Here is a 15,683-nt window from a genome sequence, read left to right as displayed (position 1 = left end):
TATGTCAGCTTTTGTGTTTTTCAATTTAGATTTTAGAACGTACTTAAGCTGTTAGATAATTTGCATAGTAAAATTCTCTAGGGAAAGTGCAGATGAATCAGTTTTTTTTAAGATGAGGAAAAGTATTGCTATAGATAATGAAAACTTTGCGTGTGTGTGTGTGTGTATACACGTATACATACACAAATACACACACGAACTCTACATACTCTATATAAATATGCATTTACTTTAACTCTTACAATTATTTAAATATATACAGTTCTCAAAAATTCATTTTATTGTCTTGTATATAATACTATTCATTTATATAAATTATATATGTTATTTATGCATATATGTGTATATATACGTACACACACAGTACATATACATATATGTATATAAATATGCATTTAGTTTAACTTACAACTATTTAAATGTATAGAGTTCTTAAAATTTTGTTTTTGTTTAATTGTCTTATTATATATGATACTATTATTAATTTATATAAATTATATATTTGTTATATTAATGGATTATTTAAATATTTCCATAATTACTTTGACATTCTCTACAAATATTTAACCTTTTTTTATTTGTGCGTTTATATTTATTATATGTATATAAATGTATTTAGTTTAATTTACGAGTTATTAAAAGATTACAATTCTTATTTTTCTTAACCGCATTTATTTCTAAAATGAGAACTAGAAGACACTCACATGCATCATGGTGAGGTCATGTGACAGCAGTATAGCATATTTTGGTTTCAAATGCTATTTTTAAAGAACAGTAGCAGCTACAGTGTAAACTTCATGCTATTTTGTAAATAGTTTTCCCAACACTCTTTTCCCTCTCTAATTTATGCCCTTTTGGATGAATCTAAATATATATCCATTTTAAAGGGTTAGTTCACCCAAAAATGAAAATGAGCCCATAAATTACTCACCCTCAAGTCATCCTAGGTGTATATGACTTTCTTCTTTCAGACAAATCCAGTCTGAGTTATATAAAAAAATTGTCTTTGATCTTTCAAGCTGTTTAATGACACTCAGCAGGTATTGCATGCATAAGTCCAAAAGAAGTTAAATAAAAAGCACCCATCCATTAAAAAAAAGTGTCTCACGCGGCTCCGGGGGGTGAACAAAGTCCTCCTGTAGCGAATCGATGCGTTTTTGTAAGAAAAATATCCATATTCAAAATGTAATAATCACTTTAATGTAGCTTGCGCCAACAGTTGTACACAGAAGCAGCTCCGGGCTGATGATGTATGAGGTCAGCTTTACACATGCGCCAGTGAGTCTCGTGAAAACCAACGTTTGTTCACAGGATCAAAAGAAGCAAAGTTTCCTTACTTTAGCAAAGGAAAACTCTTCTTGGCTTATATCTAAATCCTCCGACATTCTTCTTTACAAATCCTTGTTTTGTACTTCTAATTAGTGACTGTTGTTTTGTTTTGATCTCTCGGCTGCGTTTCCGTGTTCGTCACTTCTGAGCGGCGCATGCGCAGCGCTGACCTCATACATCCACCCGGAGCTGCTTCCATTTACACAGTGAGTGCAAGCTAGATTAAAATGATTATTATGTTTTGAATATTGATATTTTTCTTACAAAAACACATCGATTCGCTACAGGAGGACTTTGTTCACCCCCCGGAGCAGTGTGAGACACTTTTTATTAAGGATGGGCACTTTTTATTTCAATTCTTTTGGACTGATGCACTGCAACACCTGCTGAGTGCCATGAAACAGCTTGAAAGATCAAAGACAATTTTTTTTATATAACTTCGACTGGATTTGACTGAAAGAAGACAGTCATAAACACCTAAGATGACTTAAGGTTGAGTAATTTATGGGCTAATTAAAATTTTTGGGCGAACTTACCCTTTAAGTACCAGTAAAATTTTATTTGAGCTCAAGGGACTGCCGGTTTCATTTCTCACAACACCACTTCACTTGTAATTTCACTCGATATTTGACAATAGGCAACGATCCCCCTCTCCGCGCTGTTTTTCACTGTTTCTCTTCCTCATCAGCTGTTACTTCCACCAACCAAACAGTGACAGTGCAAAATCATGCTTTGGTTTCACTTGAGGCTGTGGCACTGTCGGATCACGTCTGTCACTTTGATGAGTGGAAGACAGAACACATCACGAAAGGGCCTGTCCTTCCGCAGGGCAGTCAGAGCCCTATATTGTACAATTAGACTTTCATATTCATTCTCTAAACCTCCCCCCACCACCTCATATCTTCTACATCCAGCCAAATGCAATTGTTGCATCCCACTGGTAGCGCGCATCTACTGCAAATCCTTTTTTTTTTTAAATTCAAATTTCCTGAAAAAAAATTTTGGACAAAATTTGAAAGATAAGACAACAGTAACAATATATAAAGCTGGAAGTTAAAAAGAACTTAAAAAGTGTTGACACTTTCAGAGTGTTTTCACTTTCAGGGCAGAGTTATATAGTAGTGCAGAGAGTCATTATGCATGCTGCAGGTGTTCACCGGTGGACAAAATACAGGGCTGTAGATCCCACTGAGAGACACTTGAGACTGAAAATTGACATCTCCAGGACGCAGAGACAAACCTGTTGTTTAATCAGCAATGGGAGGGAAATGGACAATTTCAGGATGCATTTTGAACTTTTTTTTTTTTTTTAAGTCAAATTTTAATTGGTGAACTGGAGATGATATTGGGATCACTGTTGCACCTGAAGGCGCAGTTTCATGTGCTTGCACACACTGTTAATTGCGCAGACAGCTGTAAACACGTATTCGCACCAGACCAGCGACTGAAGCGGTGAGGTTTGCTATATCCAACCGCGAGCCTCCGATTTTTCCCTGCCTCTTCAAACTTCATAATATGAACAAGCAGGACGTCTGACTCATCCATTCCTGAATCATTGCCTCCATTTTTACTGCCTGAATAGTTTAAATCATCTTGTAACCATCAGCTGGCCTCATTAAGACAGATTCTGTGCTCGCGTGTAAGTGGACGTTTCTTGTGAACGTCAAAGGTGGATTTAAAGATGAGTGTGTTGAAAGAATATCAACCGATCGATATTTTCATCCGAGACTGAAATGGTAGATTGTAGATCTGCTTAGACTTTCACAAAAGCTTTTGTTTGAGGTTTTTCTTCGCTTAATAAACCAAGCCACACAAAACAGTAGCACTCTTTAGGCTACACGGCTCCAGATCATTGATTTGATTTCTTGGTAACAGTGTTTTGAGCTGCAGATTGTTGAGATGTTCAAAGAGAAAAGGAAGTATTTGTATGTTTTTTCAACTAAAGAAGACTGGAGTCAGTGTGGGTGAACAGGCTGGACTATAAACAACATATGGCCCGTAGTTAAATCAAATGGCCTGCTCTTATTTAAAATGTAATGTATCATAAATTTAATAAAATAATTGTGTATATATATTATACACATACAAATGCATTATATTATTAAAAATATATATTACTTAGAATATTTAAGTATTTATTGAATTCATTCACAGTAATACACTTTTAAATTTTATAAAAAAAAAAAAACTGCATGAAGACTATGAGAAGAATATGGACCATTTTAAATAGATTTTAATATATGTATTAATTTAAATATATTAATTTGTGAAAATGTCATTTATTTATTTACATGAAGTTAAATGTGTTTAACTACATAGTAAGAGAATTTTTTTTTTTAATTCATGTTTTATTTATTCATTTTGAAAGTTGATCCACATTTAAAACAGTTTTTTTTTTTAATTCAATAAAATCAATTTTTATTAAAATAGACAAAATAATAGACATTTGTTTAATGTTTTACTTATTTGGCATATTAAGAGTTAATTATTCACTATTATTTTTTAAGTTACATAAATATTTAACTACATATTAAACATATTACTATATTACAACTATAATGTAATATAGTTTAGATCAAAATTAGTCAAAATCAGTATTTTTATTATTAACATTCTTAATTGAATTAAAACCCAATCCAGCTCATGAGGAACAGTATGGGAGAGATCTTGTGTTGGTATGTCATATTGATTATTTTGTTCGTTCCTGGGTTTATTTAATGTGCTATACTAAAAAATGGATGACAGCGCATCATATGCCTTCTCTGTGTCTGCCGCTTGTTTTCTCAGATGGGCTTTGATGTGCTCATAGACTCCAGCTGTTTGATTGACAGTCGTGTTCGAGCTTATTATCCTGGAAGAGCAATTGTAGCAATCAGAGTATCATTACTGCATGACGTCCTTTGAATTTGGAGGGAGTTGACCAGTCAAATAACTCATTATTCATTGGAAAATGTGATGGGAAGACAGTGTGTTAAACCTTTTTTTAATATGCCAAATAAATAAAACATGGATTAAATGTCTAATAGCTTGTACATTTTAAAGACATGAAATAAATAGTTTGAGATGTGTAATTTATATTTTATTGCTATATTTAACTACATTTCCAAACGATGAGTCAGGCAGTTTCAAATATGTCTATAAATTTGCCTATTTATTTACCTTTATGTTAAAATTATTAAATGGATGACTTATTTCTTTGTTATGTTGAAGTTGCATTTCTAGTCTTCCTCATATGCATTCGGTTCTGTGTAGAATAATCATCATTTGAATTTCAATGTAATTCCTTTCATCATGTAAATCAAATTCCATGTTGCTCAGGTTTGTAATAATTCTTAAAGGAAACTCCAGAAAGACATTTTATATTTTGCAGCTATTTTGAGAAGTTCAGAAATCAGTCTGTATAGAGTTGGTTGAAATGTCTGCTGCTGTAGCTACCCTAAACAGGTTTATCGGAAACCCTCCCACTGCTCCTTTCTTTCGAAAAAAACAACAACAACCCTGTTTGGCCACTTTGAGATCTCCCCCAGTTTGCAGAGATTCCAGCTTCCGGCGAAAGTCGATTACATAACATCTGTGCTGTTTACAGATGACTCACGGTAGAGACACTGAGAGCGTTTGGAGCTGTCGTCACTTCTTCACTTCATACCAAAATCAGGGTAATGAAGTGTCCCGTTATGATGCGACATCCTAAATATGGAGAAGGAGCGACGTCGGAGCCTAAGCAAGCGCTCTTTGAGGCAAACTCGCAGCGCTTCGGTTGGAGAGAGCTTGTCAGGGCCGAAGCGGTTTACGGCTGTGCTGGGTGACAGAATGAAACTCTTAAATGGTTTTTCAGTCCAGCAGGGGCTCTGTCTCTCTCCCCCGACGTCACCCTGGCACCCAAGCAGTGCACTCAGTTAGTGATGGGACTCTGTGATACAGCCAATAGACACTGGTGCTGGATCTGGTCAGCCGAGGCAGAAATCAAAATGAAGGCATTGAGGTTTGAGATTATTTACGCCTTGAGATGGAGACTATAAATTCTTGTTTTGCACAAGAGGCGAATAAAAGGTTTTGAAGAATCTGAGGGTTTTTTCATGTGTTCTGGTCTGTGGCTTTCACACAATATGGTGGCTTACATTAATACTCACAAATGCCAACCATTGTGATAATCTGCAAAAAATATTTTTTGTTTTCCGAAAAAATGTCAGTCGATTTAAATTCCAAATTATTTTCATTTTTATGTGACAATAATTCATCAAATAAATCACAATTAACTATTAATTAATTAATTAATGTATGTATTTATAAAGTATGCAAATAATTAATGTTGAAAAATGTTGTTTGTTTTTCCTCACTGTAGACCAAGACAAAAATACTGATTATATATATATATATATATATATATATATATTTGCAGTGTTGCACTAGCAGCATGAAATGCTTGAAAGCATGACAGTGTTAGTCACAGTTAGTAGCTCGCTGCCATGTCTGACCCTCTGTTTTAAAGCCCTGGGTTGAAATGATTCTCTGACGCAAAAATATTCCTAAAGCGCTCTCTGTCACCCTTCAAGCGCTTCTCTCACAGATCAGCACATGGACACATGGAGAAATTCAATTGTTTGTTTGTTTTTTGTAAATGTCAGCTTTATTTTAGTATCATTGCGATATTTTGCAAGATTTTGGATTTTCATTTAAATTTAAGTTCAAGTTTTAGTCATTTTGTTGTTTAGTCATTTTGTTTTTGACATTTTTAATAGTTTTCATTATTTTTTTTATTTCAGTTTTAGTTATTTTAGTACATCAAGTTAAACTACATTAAAAGGAGAAATGTTTTCTTGACAACTAGCTCAAAATGTTTAGAAAAATCTGAAAGATTAAATTATTATTATTTTATATATATATATATATATATATATATATATATATATATATATATATAATATTCATATATATATATATATATATATATATATACTATATATATTTTTTTTTTTTTTTTTTATTTCCAGCAACAAATTATTAATTAATTTGGTTAATTAACTGGTTAGGATCCCATTGTGGTTTTGATTTCTGCTGAACAATCTTAATATACAGACATCTGATCAGCTTTTGAATACATTTTTGATAAAACTGAATTGATATCAACACTTTATGAGACCGAATCTAAATGAAAATGGAAATCAGTTTGGATACCCAGTGCTTCTCTTAGTGCTGAGTTATAATGCTTTTGGTTTCTACTTCAAGTTTTTCAGTCAAATGTAAGTTTCCTTCAAGTGAAGGTTCACCTTATTTGCCTTGGTTTCTGAAGGCATTTGATGGCATTCAGTCCATTACAGTTCACCTACGATGTGATGAATCACAGGTTTAATCACTCAGTAGCAGAGTTTCAATGTATAGCCATGATTGAAGGGCTGTTTCCTGCATCGTGTTCAAAAGCGCAGTGCCTCGTGTTTGCTGCTAAATCCCCTGGGTCGTCCCATATCGGCTCATTCACTCCAGTGCGGCCGTATCTCACATATGCCTTCACCTCTACTCACCCTGAGAGCTGTTTACCTCCATTCAGACTTTAGCTATTCAGCGCACAGAGCGGCACCGGGCTTCAAGGTTGGACTGACCACAGATTAGAGGGAACATGACCCCCCGTCACGAGTGTCAGAGAGGCTGCAGGCTATTACAGGCAAATTTCAGGCCTTCAGCCTGGCACTCAACGCTTCAAGCGTTTCCACAGACGCTACACAAGAGCAGGGCCTCGGTGTCAGCCTTCATGCACAGAGTCATTTGTGCTGACTGGAAATATATTCCAGTGCTTGATTCTTTCATTAGTTTACCTGTTTCGCCTTCTTTGACTTCTCAAAGGACTTCTCAAACCTTCCTGCTGTTTGGTGAGGCAGTGCTTTTTTATCTTTTGATGTTTGGTCTGTTGTTCATTCAAATGAGCTACTAACAGTTTTATTTGCAAGGTCCTTATACTTTAGTCTTGTTCCAAACTTAACTCAATCTTACTGTGTCAGGCTGCTCTATAGATTTATATTCATGACAAATGTCTCTAATACAAAATGTAAAAAATTACATTAAATTGCACTAAATTGTTGCATTTTAGTAGTGCAGTGTATAATGTTTGTGTATTTACACAGTGAATATTACAATGTAAAAAAAAAAAATCACACTGTATTTTGTCATTAAAAATTCAGTGATTAGCAATAACTTTTCAAAATTCAGTTCAAAAACATTTTGGAATTTAAAGTTAAATTAGTAGTCATAATAGTAGTTATATAACTGTTAATCATTAAATAACACATTAAATCATACAACGTATTAAATTATTATATTAAATAAATTAGTTAAAACACTATCTAAACAATAGCAATAATAATATTTAATAATTATAATGATTAATAATAATTAATTATAATATAATACAATGTATTATAATAATAATAATAATAATAATAATTGGTATTAATTAATGGATAAATATATAAATATATATTTATATGTTTCATAATTATAATGTATAATAATAATAAAGTAATAATAATAATCAAAATAATTTTTTTTTGAACCTATATGAAATAATAATATACTGTAAACTTAATAATAATATGTATTAATATATATAAATTGATATAGATTTATATTATATTATATTTTTTTATATCATATTATATTATATTATATTATATTATTATATTATATTATATTATATTATATTATATTATATTATATTATATTATATATTAGTATTAAAGTATTTATATGTAGTTAAAAAATATTTTGTATGTATTAAAAATAATTTGTGTGTGTGTGTATGTATTTATGTGTGTTATATATATATATATATATATATATATATATATATATGTATATATAATATATATTTATTTATATATTTGTTTTTTTGTATTTATATTATCTGATAAGTGTTTTAATTTTAGGGATGTTTTTGTTGTTATTATTTTTTATTTATATATATTTTTAGATAATGTGTTTACTTCAATCTATTAGTGTACGTTCTTCGAGCAATTCCCATTTATTTTCTGTTAATGTATTAATATATGCCACATAGGAACACTCCTTTTCTCTGGAGAATGAACTATAGAACATTTTTCCTGTTAATGACGAATATATATTTAGGAAAGAGCATTTGGTTTGGGTTTATTTGCTGCATCACAGATCAGTCTTCTTGGTGAATATGGTTTCTGCACGCTGTTGTTTATATGAGGCTTGTCTGCGTCTGTCTGGAGCATCAGTTGTCAGGGCTTTGTTTAGCAGGTGGAATTGTCACTTGCAATCCAAGTGATCCAAAGAGATGCTGCTTGACGACTTTAAAGCAGAGGATTCCTGAGGAGATGAATGGAGACAGCGAGAGAGGCTAAGAATGAGCTGCTGTGGCTCAGAACTATGAAGTAAAGCCAGAGCAGAGGTGCCTTTTGTATCCTTGCAGTTGATTTGCTTTGACAGGGAATTGAAACAGGACGGCAGAGCCTCTGCAAGTGCGAAACAGTCGCACCTGAAAGATTGTTTCACATGGGAAGGTGAAGCTGATATAAGGAGGTAATCAAGCAGAGAAATGAAAACAGGTAAAGCTGGACGCAATTTTCGCTCATCATTTCTCATAATCACATCAGCCATAATCGCATGAGAGTGATCAGAGAGAGAGAGAGAGAGAGAGAGAGAGAGAGAACCTAAGCCAGTTTCTATTCCCTGTTTTAATCAGATTTACCCCATGGATGTATTTAATCAGGGCTCTTCAGGTAGTCATCTGAACAGATGCATTAGCCGAGACAGATCAGCACCCACCTCAGGCTGATGATGTCATTTTTCTTCGATATATTTTGTAATATAAAAGCTCTTTAAGGTGAAGTGTATAATTTATTTTCCATTAGCAGCACCAAACCCCCCCCAAAAAAAATATAATGACTGTTTTCGGACAGGTTTCTACACAGGTTTCTTTTTATTCATTTATGTGTTTGTTTGTTTTACTTTTGTTCCACTTTTTGAGCAATAACGCATACTTAAAGTTGTCTTAGCATATTATCTGGAATAGGAGATATATTTTAATATTGAAAATTAATTAATTAATTAGAAACAGCCTTATATTACCTATGGAACATTTTTCTTTTGATTAAATCAATTAAATTTAATTAAATCTGTGTAAATGAAAGTGTATTGATTTATTGTTTATGTCTGTGCTGTTAAATCTTGCCATTAAATACGTATTGTTTGCATAATCTTCTCTGAATGTTGTTAATTGATTAGATTTGATTAAATCGCAAGATTTGTTCTCCAAAAGAAAGAGATCCCACCCCAAATACTTAAGGAGAAAACTGTACACTATTTCCATTTGATTATTAAGATATAAATATTAATGATGCATATGAATATCAGCAAAGCTTCCGTGTAATTTCCTCTGTGTCATGTTTAGCCCTTTGTCAGCATACAGATGCAGGCATTTGTGCATTTGAATTGCCTCTGTCAGCACATTATGTTTTCCTGGACATGTACTGTAAAATTGTGTTGTCAGAAGACTGAAATCACTCCTCCATAGAGGCCTTTACATCTCTTTACAATCTGTAATGACACAGATGGATAAGTACATATGGGATGAATCTATCTCTCGTTCTGTCGTTCTAACTTTTGTTCTGTCTATCTGTTGTTATATTCATTTCTAATAATTTATTTTCTTAAAAAATAATTGTGCTTCCCTATGTAAACTTTGCTATCAGTGCTGGGGTATTGCAAACGTTACCAGGGTGTTGCTATGTGGTTACTAAGGTTGTTTTCAGTGCAGTGCTACAGTATGCGGCTGTTAGATGGTTACTTTTAATTATTATTTGTATTGCACTTATATACATGCTAGAATAATTGACAGTTCAAAGAAGGCCTGTTGCTTTGTACAGCTTATGCACAAAATATCTTCTCGGCATTAGGCCTTCATCTCGGGGGAGCCACTGGATTTGTAAAAGGATTCACAGCTACTATATTTAGGCTCATCGCTGGTGAAATGATGTTCAGGTGAATATCCTTGAATATTTAAATGTTCTAGACCACAGTGTGCCATTGCTGTCTGCATATTACATAAGCTGTGTATGATGCACTCACCTCTCATTCCCAGTCTCTCTCTCACTTAGTAAAAATTTGAGTTTTGTCTTACTTTCATAATTCAGCAGTACCTTCACCTCTCAAAACAGCACATATGGTCTATCATTTTAGCCCTAAAATCAAAATGGACTTTTCTTGTTCAAAGACTAGTCCAGAAATACACTCCAACCTCTGATTTCCAGATCTGAGGTAATGCATATCTGCCTTCTGAATCTGAAATTAGCCTATGACTAAATAGTGGAAAAGTGTTATTTAAGTGTGTCCTGAAACACCAGATAGATATGGGCAAAAGCTTTTATTAGCACTGGCTTGAAAGCTTTCCATATTATATAAGCAAATTATGTAGAAGTAATGTATGTAGAAATCTGTTGTGACTGATTTTTATTTCCATATTATATAAGCAAATTATGTAGAAGTAATGTATGTAGAAATCTGTTGTGACTGATTTTTATGAGCAAATTATGTAGAAGTAATGTATGTAGAAATCTGTTGTGACTGATTTTTAAATTGGTCAGCTGGTCTGCCATCTCAACCAGCTGAAAATGCGTCCAGAAACTCCTTATAGTGCTCAAAATAAATGCTATAGCTTATTTGCTGTTAAAAAGTGTTTTAATTTGTTGAATGTGTTCGTATTCTATTTATGACTGGGGATATTATGGAAATTTTAATGAAAATGATGTCTGGGCATGTAGGACGTTTGTCTCAGACAGTTTGATTCATTGTGATGGAGTCAGTTTAGCAATTGTAAAGCAATAACAGCCAGAATAATGTCTCACTGGACTATTGTTGTTCCATATGTGAGTAATAATGCTTTATCCACAGACAGTTCAGCTCCTGTATGAATGACTGAATCTCTGCTGATCTGTTATATTCATTGCTAGCGGCTCACTGATAGTTTTCTTAAAGGAACAGTTCACCCAATAATAAATAATTCTGTCATTAATTACTCACCTTCGGGACGTTCCAAACCCTTAAGACCTTGGTTCATCTTTAAAACACAAATTAAGATATTTTTGATGAAACCCGAGAGCTTTCTGACCCTGCATAGACAGCAACGCAACTAACACGTTCAAGGCTTAGAAAGGTAGTGAGTACTGTCGAAAACTGACACAGTAGAGAAGAAACTGTTGACTAAAGTTATTATTTTTGTTTTCTTAGCACAGAAAAAGTATTCTCATTGCTTCATAAAATTAAGGTTGAACCACTGAGGTCACATGGACTATTTTAACAATGTCCTTACTACCTTTCTGGGCCTTGAATGTGGTAGTTGCATTGCTGTCTCAACAGGGTCTGAAAGCTCTCGGATTTCATCACAAAAATATCTTAATTTGTATTCCGAAGATGAACTGAGGTCTTAATGGTTTTAGAACGACATTGATTATGTTTTATTTGAATTTTTTTTTCTGTTTATTTTTTTTTTATGTATCTATATATAATTTTTATTTCTCCTTCATAATATATTTGATTCTCAATGTTTCTGATTTTCTCAGTGGCATTTCATTTTCATTTTATGTCTCCTTAGTTGCCAGCTGACTGCTATTATTGATTAATATCATTAGCTTCATCTGTGCTCGCTCTGTGAAGTCAAATCAAATCTCGCTATTAATTACCCACCTGATTAATCTTAAATTGTCCTTTGAATTGCCAGAATTAATAAGAATGCTAAATTAAATAAAAGTGCCCTAATTTCGAATGAACTGTCATTTTTCACAGAAACTTGAATTGAATTTTTGATTTAGTCAGCTTCATATTTTTATGGTTCACATGCTCAAGTATTTTCCCCTCGGGTGGTATTCAATAATAAATGTCTGTTTCACACCTGATTATTGGTCATGATGATAGAATGTCATTAAGCCAACCTGCAAAAGCAAACAGCAGGGATGGACTCTTTCTCTTGCTGGGAAGTTCACAAGCTAAAAGCTGGATGATTTTTTTTTTTCCAGACTAAAAGTTTTGAGAAATCAAGAGACGATTTGGTTGAGAGCTCAAGGGACTGGATTATGATATCGTTGCTAAGTATGCGTCTTGCAAATCCCCAGTGCCTGATTTCTTAAGAATGTTTGATTACCCTCAGAAGACTCAGCCTCAGTTAATACATTAATTATGCACCCAATTTACATAAACAGTAAATATGGAACTTGGAAACAACACTTTGAGAGTTTTCACAGTTACTTTATTGCTTAGTGTTTTTTGTAAGTAACTGTTTGTCCTTATTTGGTTTTAAACGCTGCTCCAGAAAATACCAGACCATTTTTATTTATTCCTGTGATGCAAAGCTGAATTTTCAGCATCATTACTCCAGACTTCAGTGTCACGTGATCCTTCAGAAATCAATATGCTGATTTGGTGCTCAAGAAACATCAAAGAAAATCACACCATTCTGGCTCTATATATATGTTCACATATATTTCACATATATTTTACCTTGTGAATCAATTGTATCATAACTTACTGTGATGCTTCGACAGTACATTTCTGTGAGGCTGTATTTTGCTTAGTCTTGTGTATAGCTTAAATATTCTGACAAACGTGATATGTGTTTTTTTTTTTTTTGTCTGCAGGCACAACGAGACAGCCCAAAGAGGGGGAGGTCCCAGGTGTGGACTACAACTTTGTGAGCGTTGAGCGCTTTATGGAATTAGAGAAAAGTGGGGCTTTGTTAGAAAGTGGAACATACGAAGGTAAGTGAAATATACTGTTAAACCTCCCACATCTCAATAAATCATTACCTCTCCAAATAAAGCTTAGAAAACACCTGTTACACTATTGCGGCCTGGAATATGAATTTCCTTAAATTTGTTCCATGTTACTGCATGAAGGAGCGCATATCTTTGACATTGAGCAGAGGTATTCAGAACTAGTGCAGTTTGGTCTCTTGAGAGCTGACACTGAGGTGCGTGGACTACTTTCAGATGCAGGTTTCTTTTCTCTTCATGAGGTGAGGAAGATCCTTCCCATGAATCTGTGAGGCACAGCGTCATAACAGCTTCAGTGAGAGACAACTTAGTGACAGACATTGAGAATAACGGCAGAGAAAGACAAATATGATGTTTGTTGAAATTTTTTGATATGTCAATAAAGAAAGTTTTATAACTTCAAAAAATTACATTTAATGGGAATCATCTCAATTATCAGAGAATATTAGGGGGGAGTTTCCTTTATTTTTAGTTTAACTGTGCAGTCATCTAATACTCACTTAAATTTAATCTTAATAATTTGATAAAACCGTTTAATTTAATATTTAGCAAGATCCAAAATGATATATATATATATATATATATATATTTTAAATAAATAACTTTATATTAATCAAACATTTCTGAAATAAATGTATCAAGGTTTTCACTAAAATATGAACTGTTTTTAACATTGATAATAATAAGAAATGTTTCTTGAGTGGCAAACCAGCATGATACAATGATTTCTGAAGGATCATGTGACACTGAAGACTGGAGTAATGATGCTGAAAATTCAACTTTGCATCACAGAAATAAATTACATATTAAAATATATTCAAATAGAAAACAGTTTTTGCATAAAATAAGAAAAATTGTACATGCAAATATTTGTCCAATTAAATGCTCTCTAGAATGAGAATGAACCATCTGTCTGTAATAGCTAGCATGAAAACATGGTTCACTTCAGCACAGTAAAAACAGCTGTTTTTAATTTGACAGGATATTTAATTGAAGTCAGAACAGTATATAGGTACTGTATATTGATTTTATAGATTTCATGTGGATTTGTTGGATTGAAGTTAGTCCACTCCCAGTCTATAATTCTGGGTCACAAGGTGTAATTTAAATGAATCGATGAACTTCACCTCTTCTGTTTCCGTCCCCACAGACCTGCAAATGAATTCATAAAGTCTGTGCCGTAACCACACAGGAGCTCAGTTTTTAATCATTAAACAGATTTCCCTGGATACACATGATTTCTTTTCAATCTTGAATGAAACAATTTAGTCGCCGGTGAATGAGGGTGCCGTAACGGCAAACATCACACAGAAAAAAAATTACTCAAGCGAAGTTATTGAAAAGTGTACCTCAAATCAGACTTCACCTTTTTGCATGCAAAGTAGCTGTGAAAGTGATTTTTCCTAGATTAAATCACAAAACGTGTTGTTTCTAGATAACTTCTATGGCACGCCAAAGCCTCCTGCCGAACCCACGCCGATGCTGTTTAATGTGACGGACCAACTCTTGCCCGGTGCCCGACCCAGTGCAGAGGGAAAAAGGAAGAGGAATAAGTCCGTCAGCAACATGGAGAAGGACAGCATTGAGCCACCAGAAGAGGAGGAGGAAGAGAGCCCAGTCGTCAATGGCAACGGCATCGCCATCACACCAGGTTACGACCTACCACTGTTACTGCGATCGTAGTTTTCAGTTGTTACGTAACTACAAAATGAGGTTTTGAATCATACTGAGCTGATGAGGCTCTTTTAGTAAGGCTGGTAAGGCTTTCTAGTAAGAATTAATTTTGACAGTAGCTATGTTTCCATCCAAAGATGCAAATTTAACTTATGCGCATCGGATAAAAAGTTTATCCTACTCAATTGTGCGCATAAGTTTTTATGTGCATTTTTAGAATTTTTGCGCATCTTGGCGTTTTCATCCAATATTCCTAAATGTGCATAAAATTGTGCGCATAAGTTTTTATGTTTTTTTTTAGTATTTTTGTTTTTATTGGCGTTTTCATCCAATAGTCTTAGTATAAAAATAGGTGGATGACCTAAACATAGATACTCTTAGTCTCGCAATTACAATTATGGATGCCACAATTACGTAATTGTTCAAAGTGGCGATTAATCATTCAAAGTCCACTTATGTTATTCGGCGTGCTTAAGATGTGTTTTTTTCTTTCTACATGTTATCTTAAGGGTTTTTCCCATTATTTTAATTTTAGTTTTATTATAACATTATAATACCATTCAAATTTTTTACTTTTTCATAATTTAAAGAAGAAACCATTCCGATGTATAGTTGACATTTGAGGCTTAATACTATAGAAAAGCACAAAAAGTTTTTCAGTTAGAGTGTTTTCAGCTTGTTCATTTTCATATAAAAATACGGCATGCATTTGCATCAAACAATGGTATAAACATCATTCAATGTAAATTGTAATGATCGTAATTAATAATCGCAATTACAATTTCAAGGGAATAATCGACAATTATGATTTTTGTCATAATCGTGCAGCCCTACTTGTTTGATTTATGTACTCGTATCTCTTTGTACCATCCTTTACGGCACTCTACTGTCAAATAAGTC

General features: G+C 33.5%; 1 protein-coding gene across 8 annotated transcripts in view; it reads left to right on the top strand.

Annotated features, from left to right (window-relative positions):
- Positions 1–15,683, top strand: part of LOC109064466 (membrane-associated guanylate kinase, WW and PDZ domain-containing protein 2-like) — a 76,855-nt gene that overhangs the window by 27,080 nt on the left and 34,092 nt on the right. For all 8 annotated transcript variants that reach the window (XM_042752848.1, XM_042752843.1, XM_042752841.1 and 5 more), the window contains exons 3-4: positions 12,975–13,094; positions 14,545–14,760. In XM_042752848.1, coding sequence (XP_042608782.1) covers positions 12,975–13,094; positions 14,545–14,760 — 336 coding nt within the window. The remainder of the gene's footprint in view (positions 1–12,974; positions 13,095–14,544; positions 14,761–15,683) is intronic.

This window comes from Cyprinus carpio, chromosome B25 (assembly GCF_018340385.1).
Source record: "Cyprinus carpio isolate SPL01 chromosome B25, ASM1834038v1, whole genome shotgun sequence".
Lineage (NCBI taxonomy): Eukaryota > Metazoa > Chordata > Actinopteri > Cypriniformes > Cyprinidae > Cyprinus > Cyprinus carpio.
Note: the sequence above shows the minus strand (reverse complement) of the source record. Positions and strands in the feature narration are given on the sequence as shown.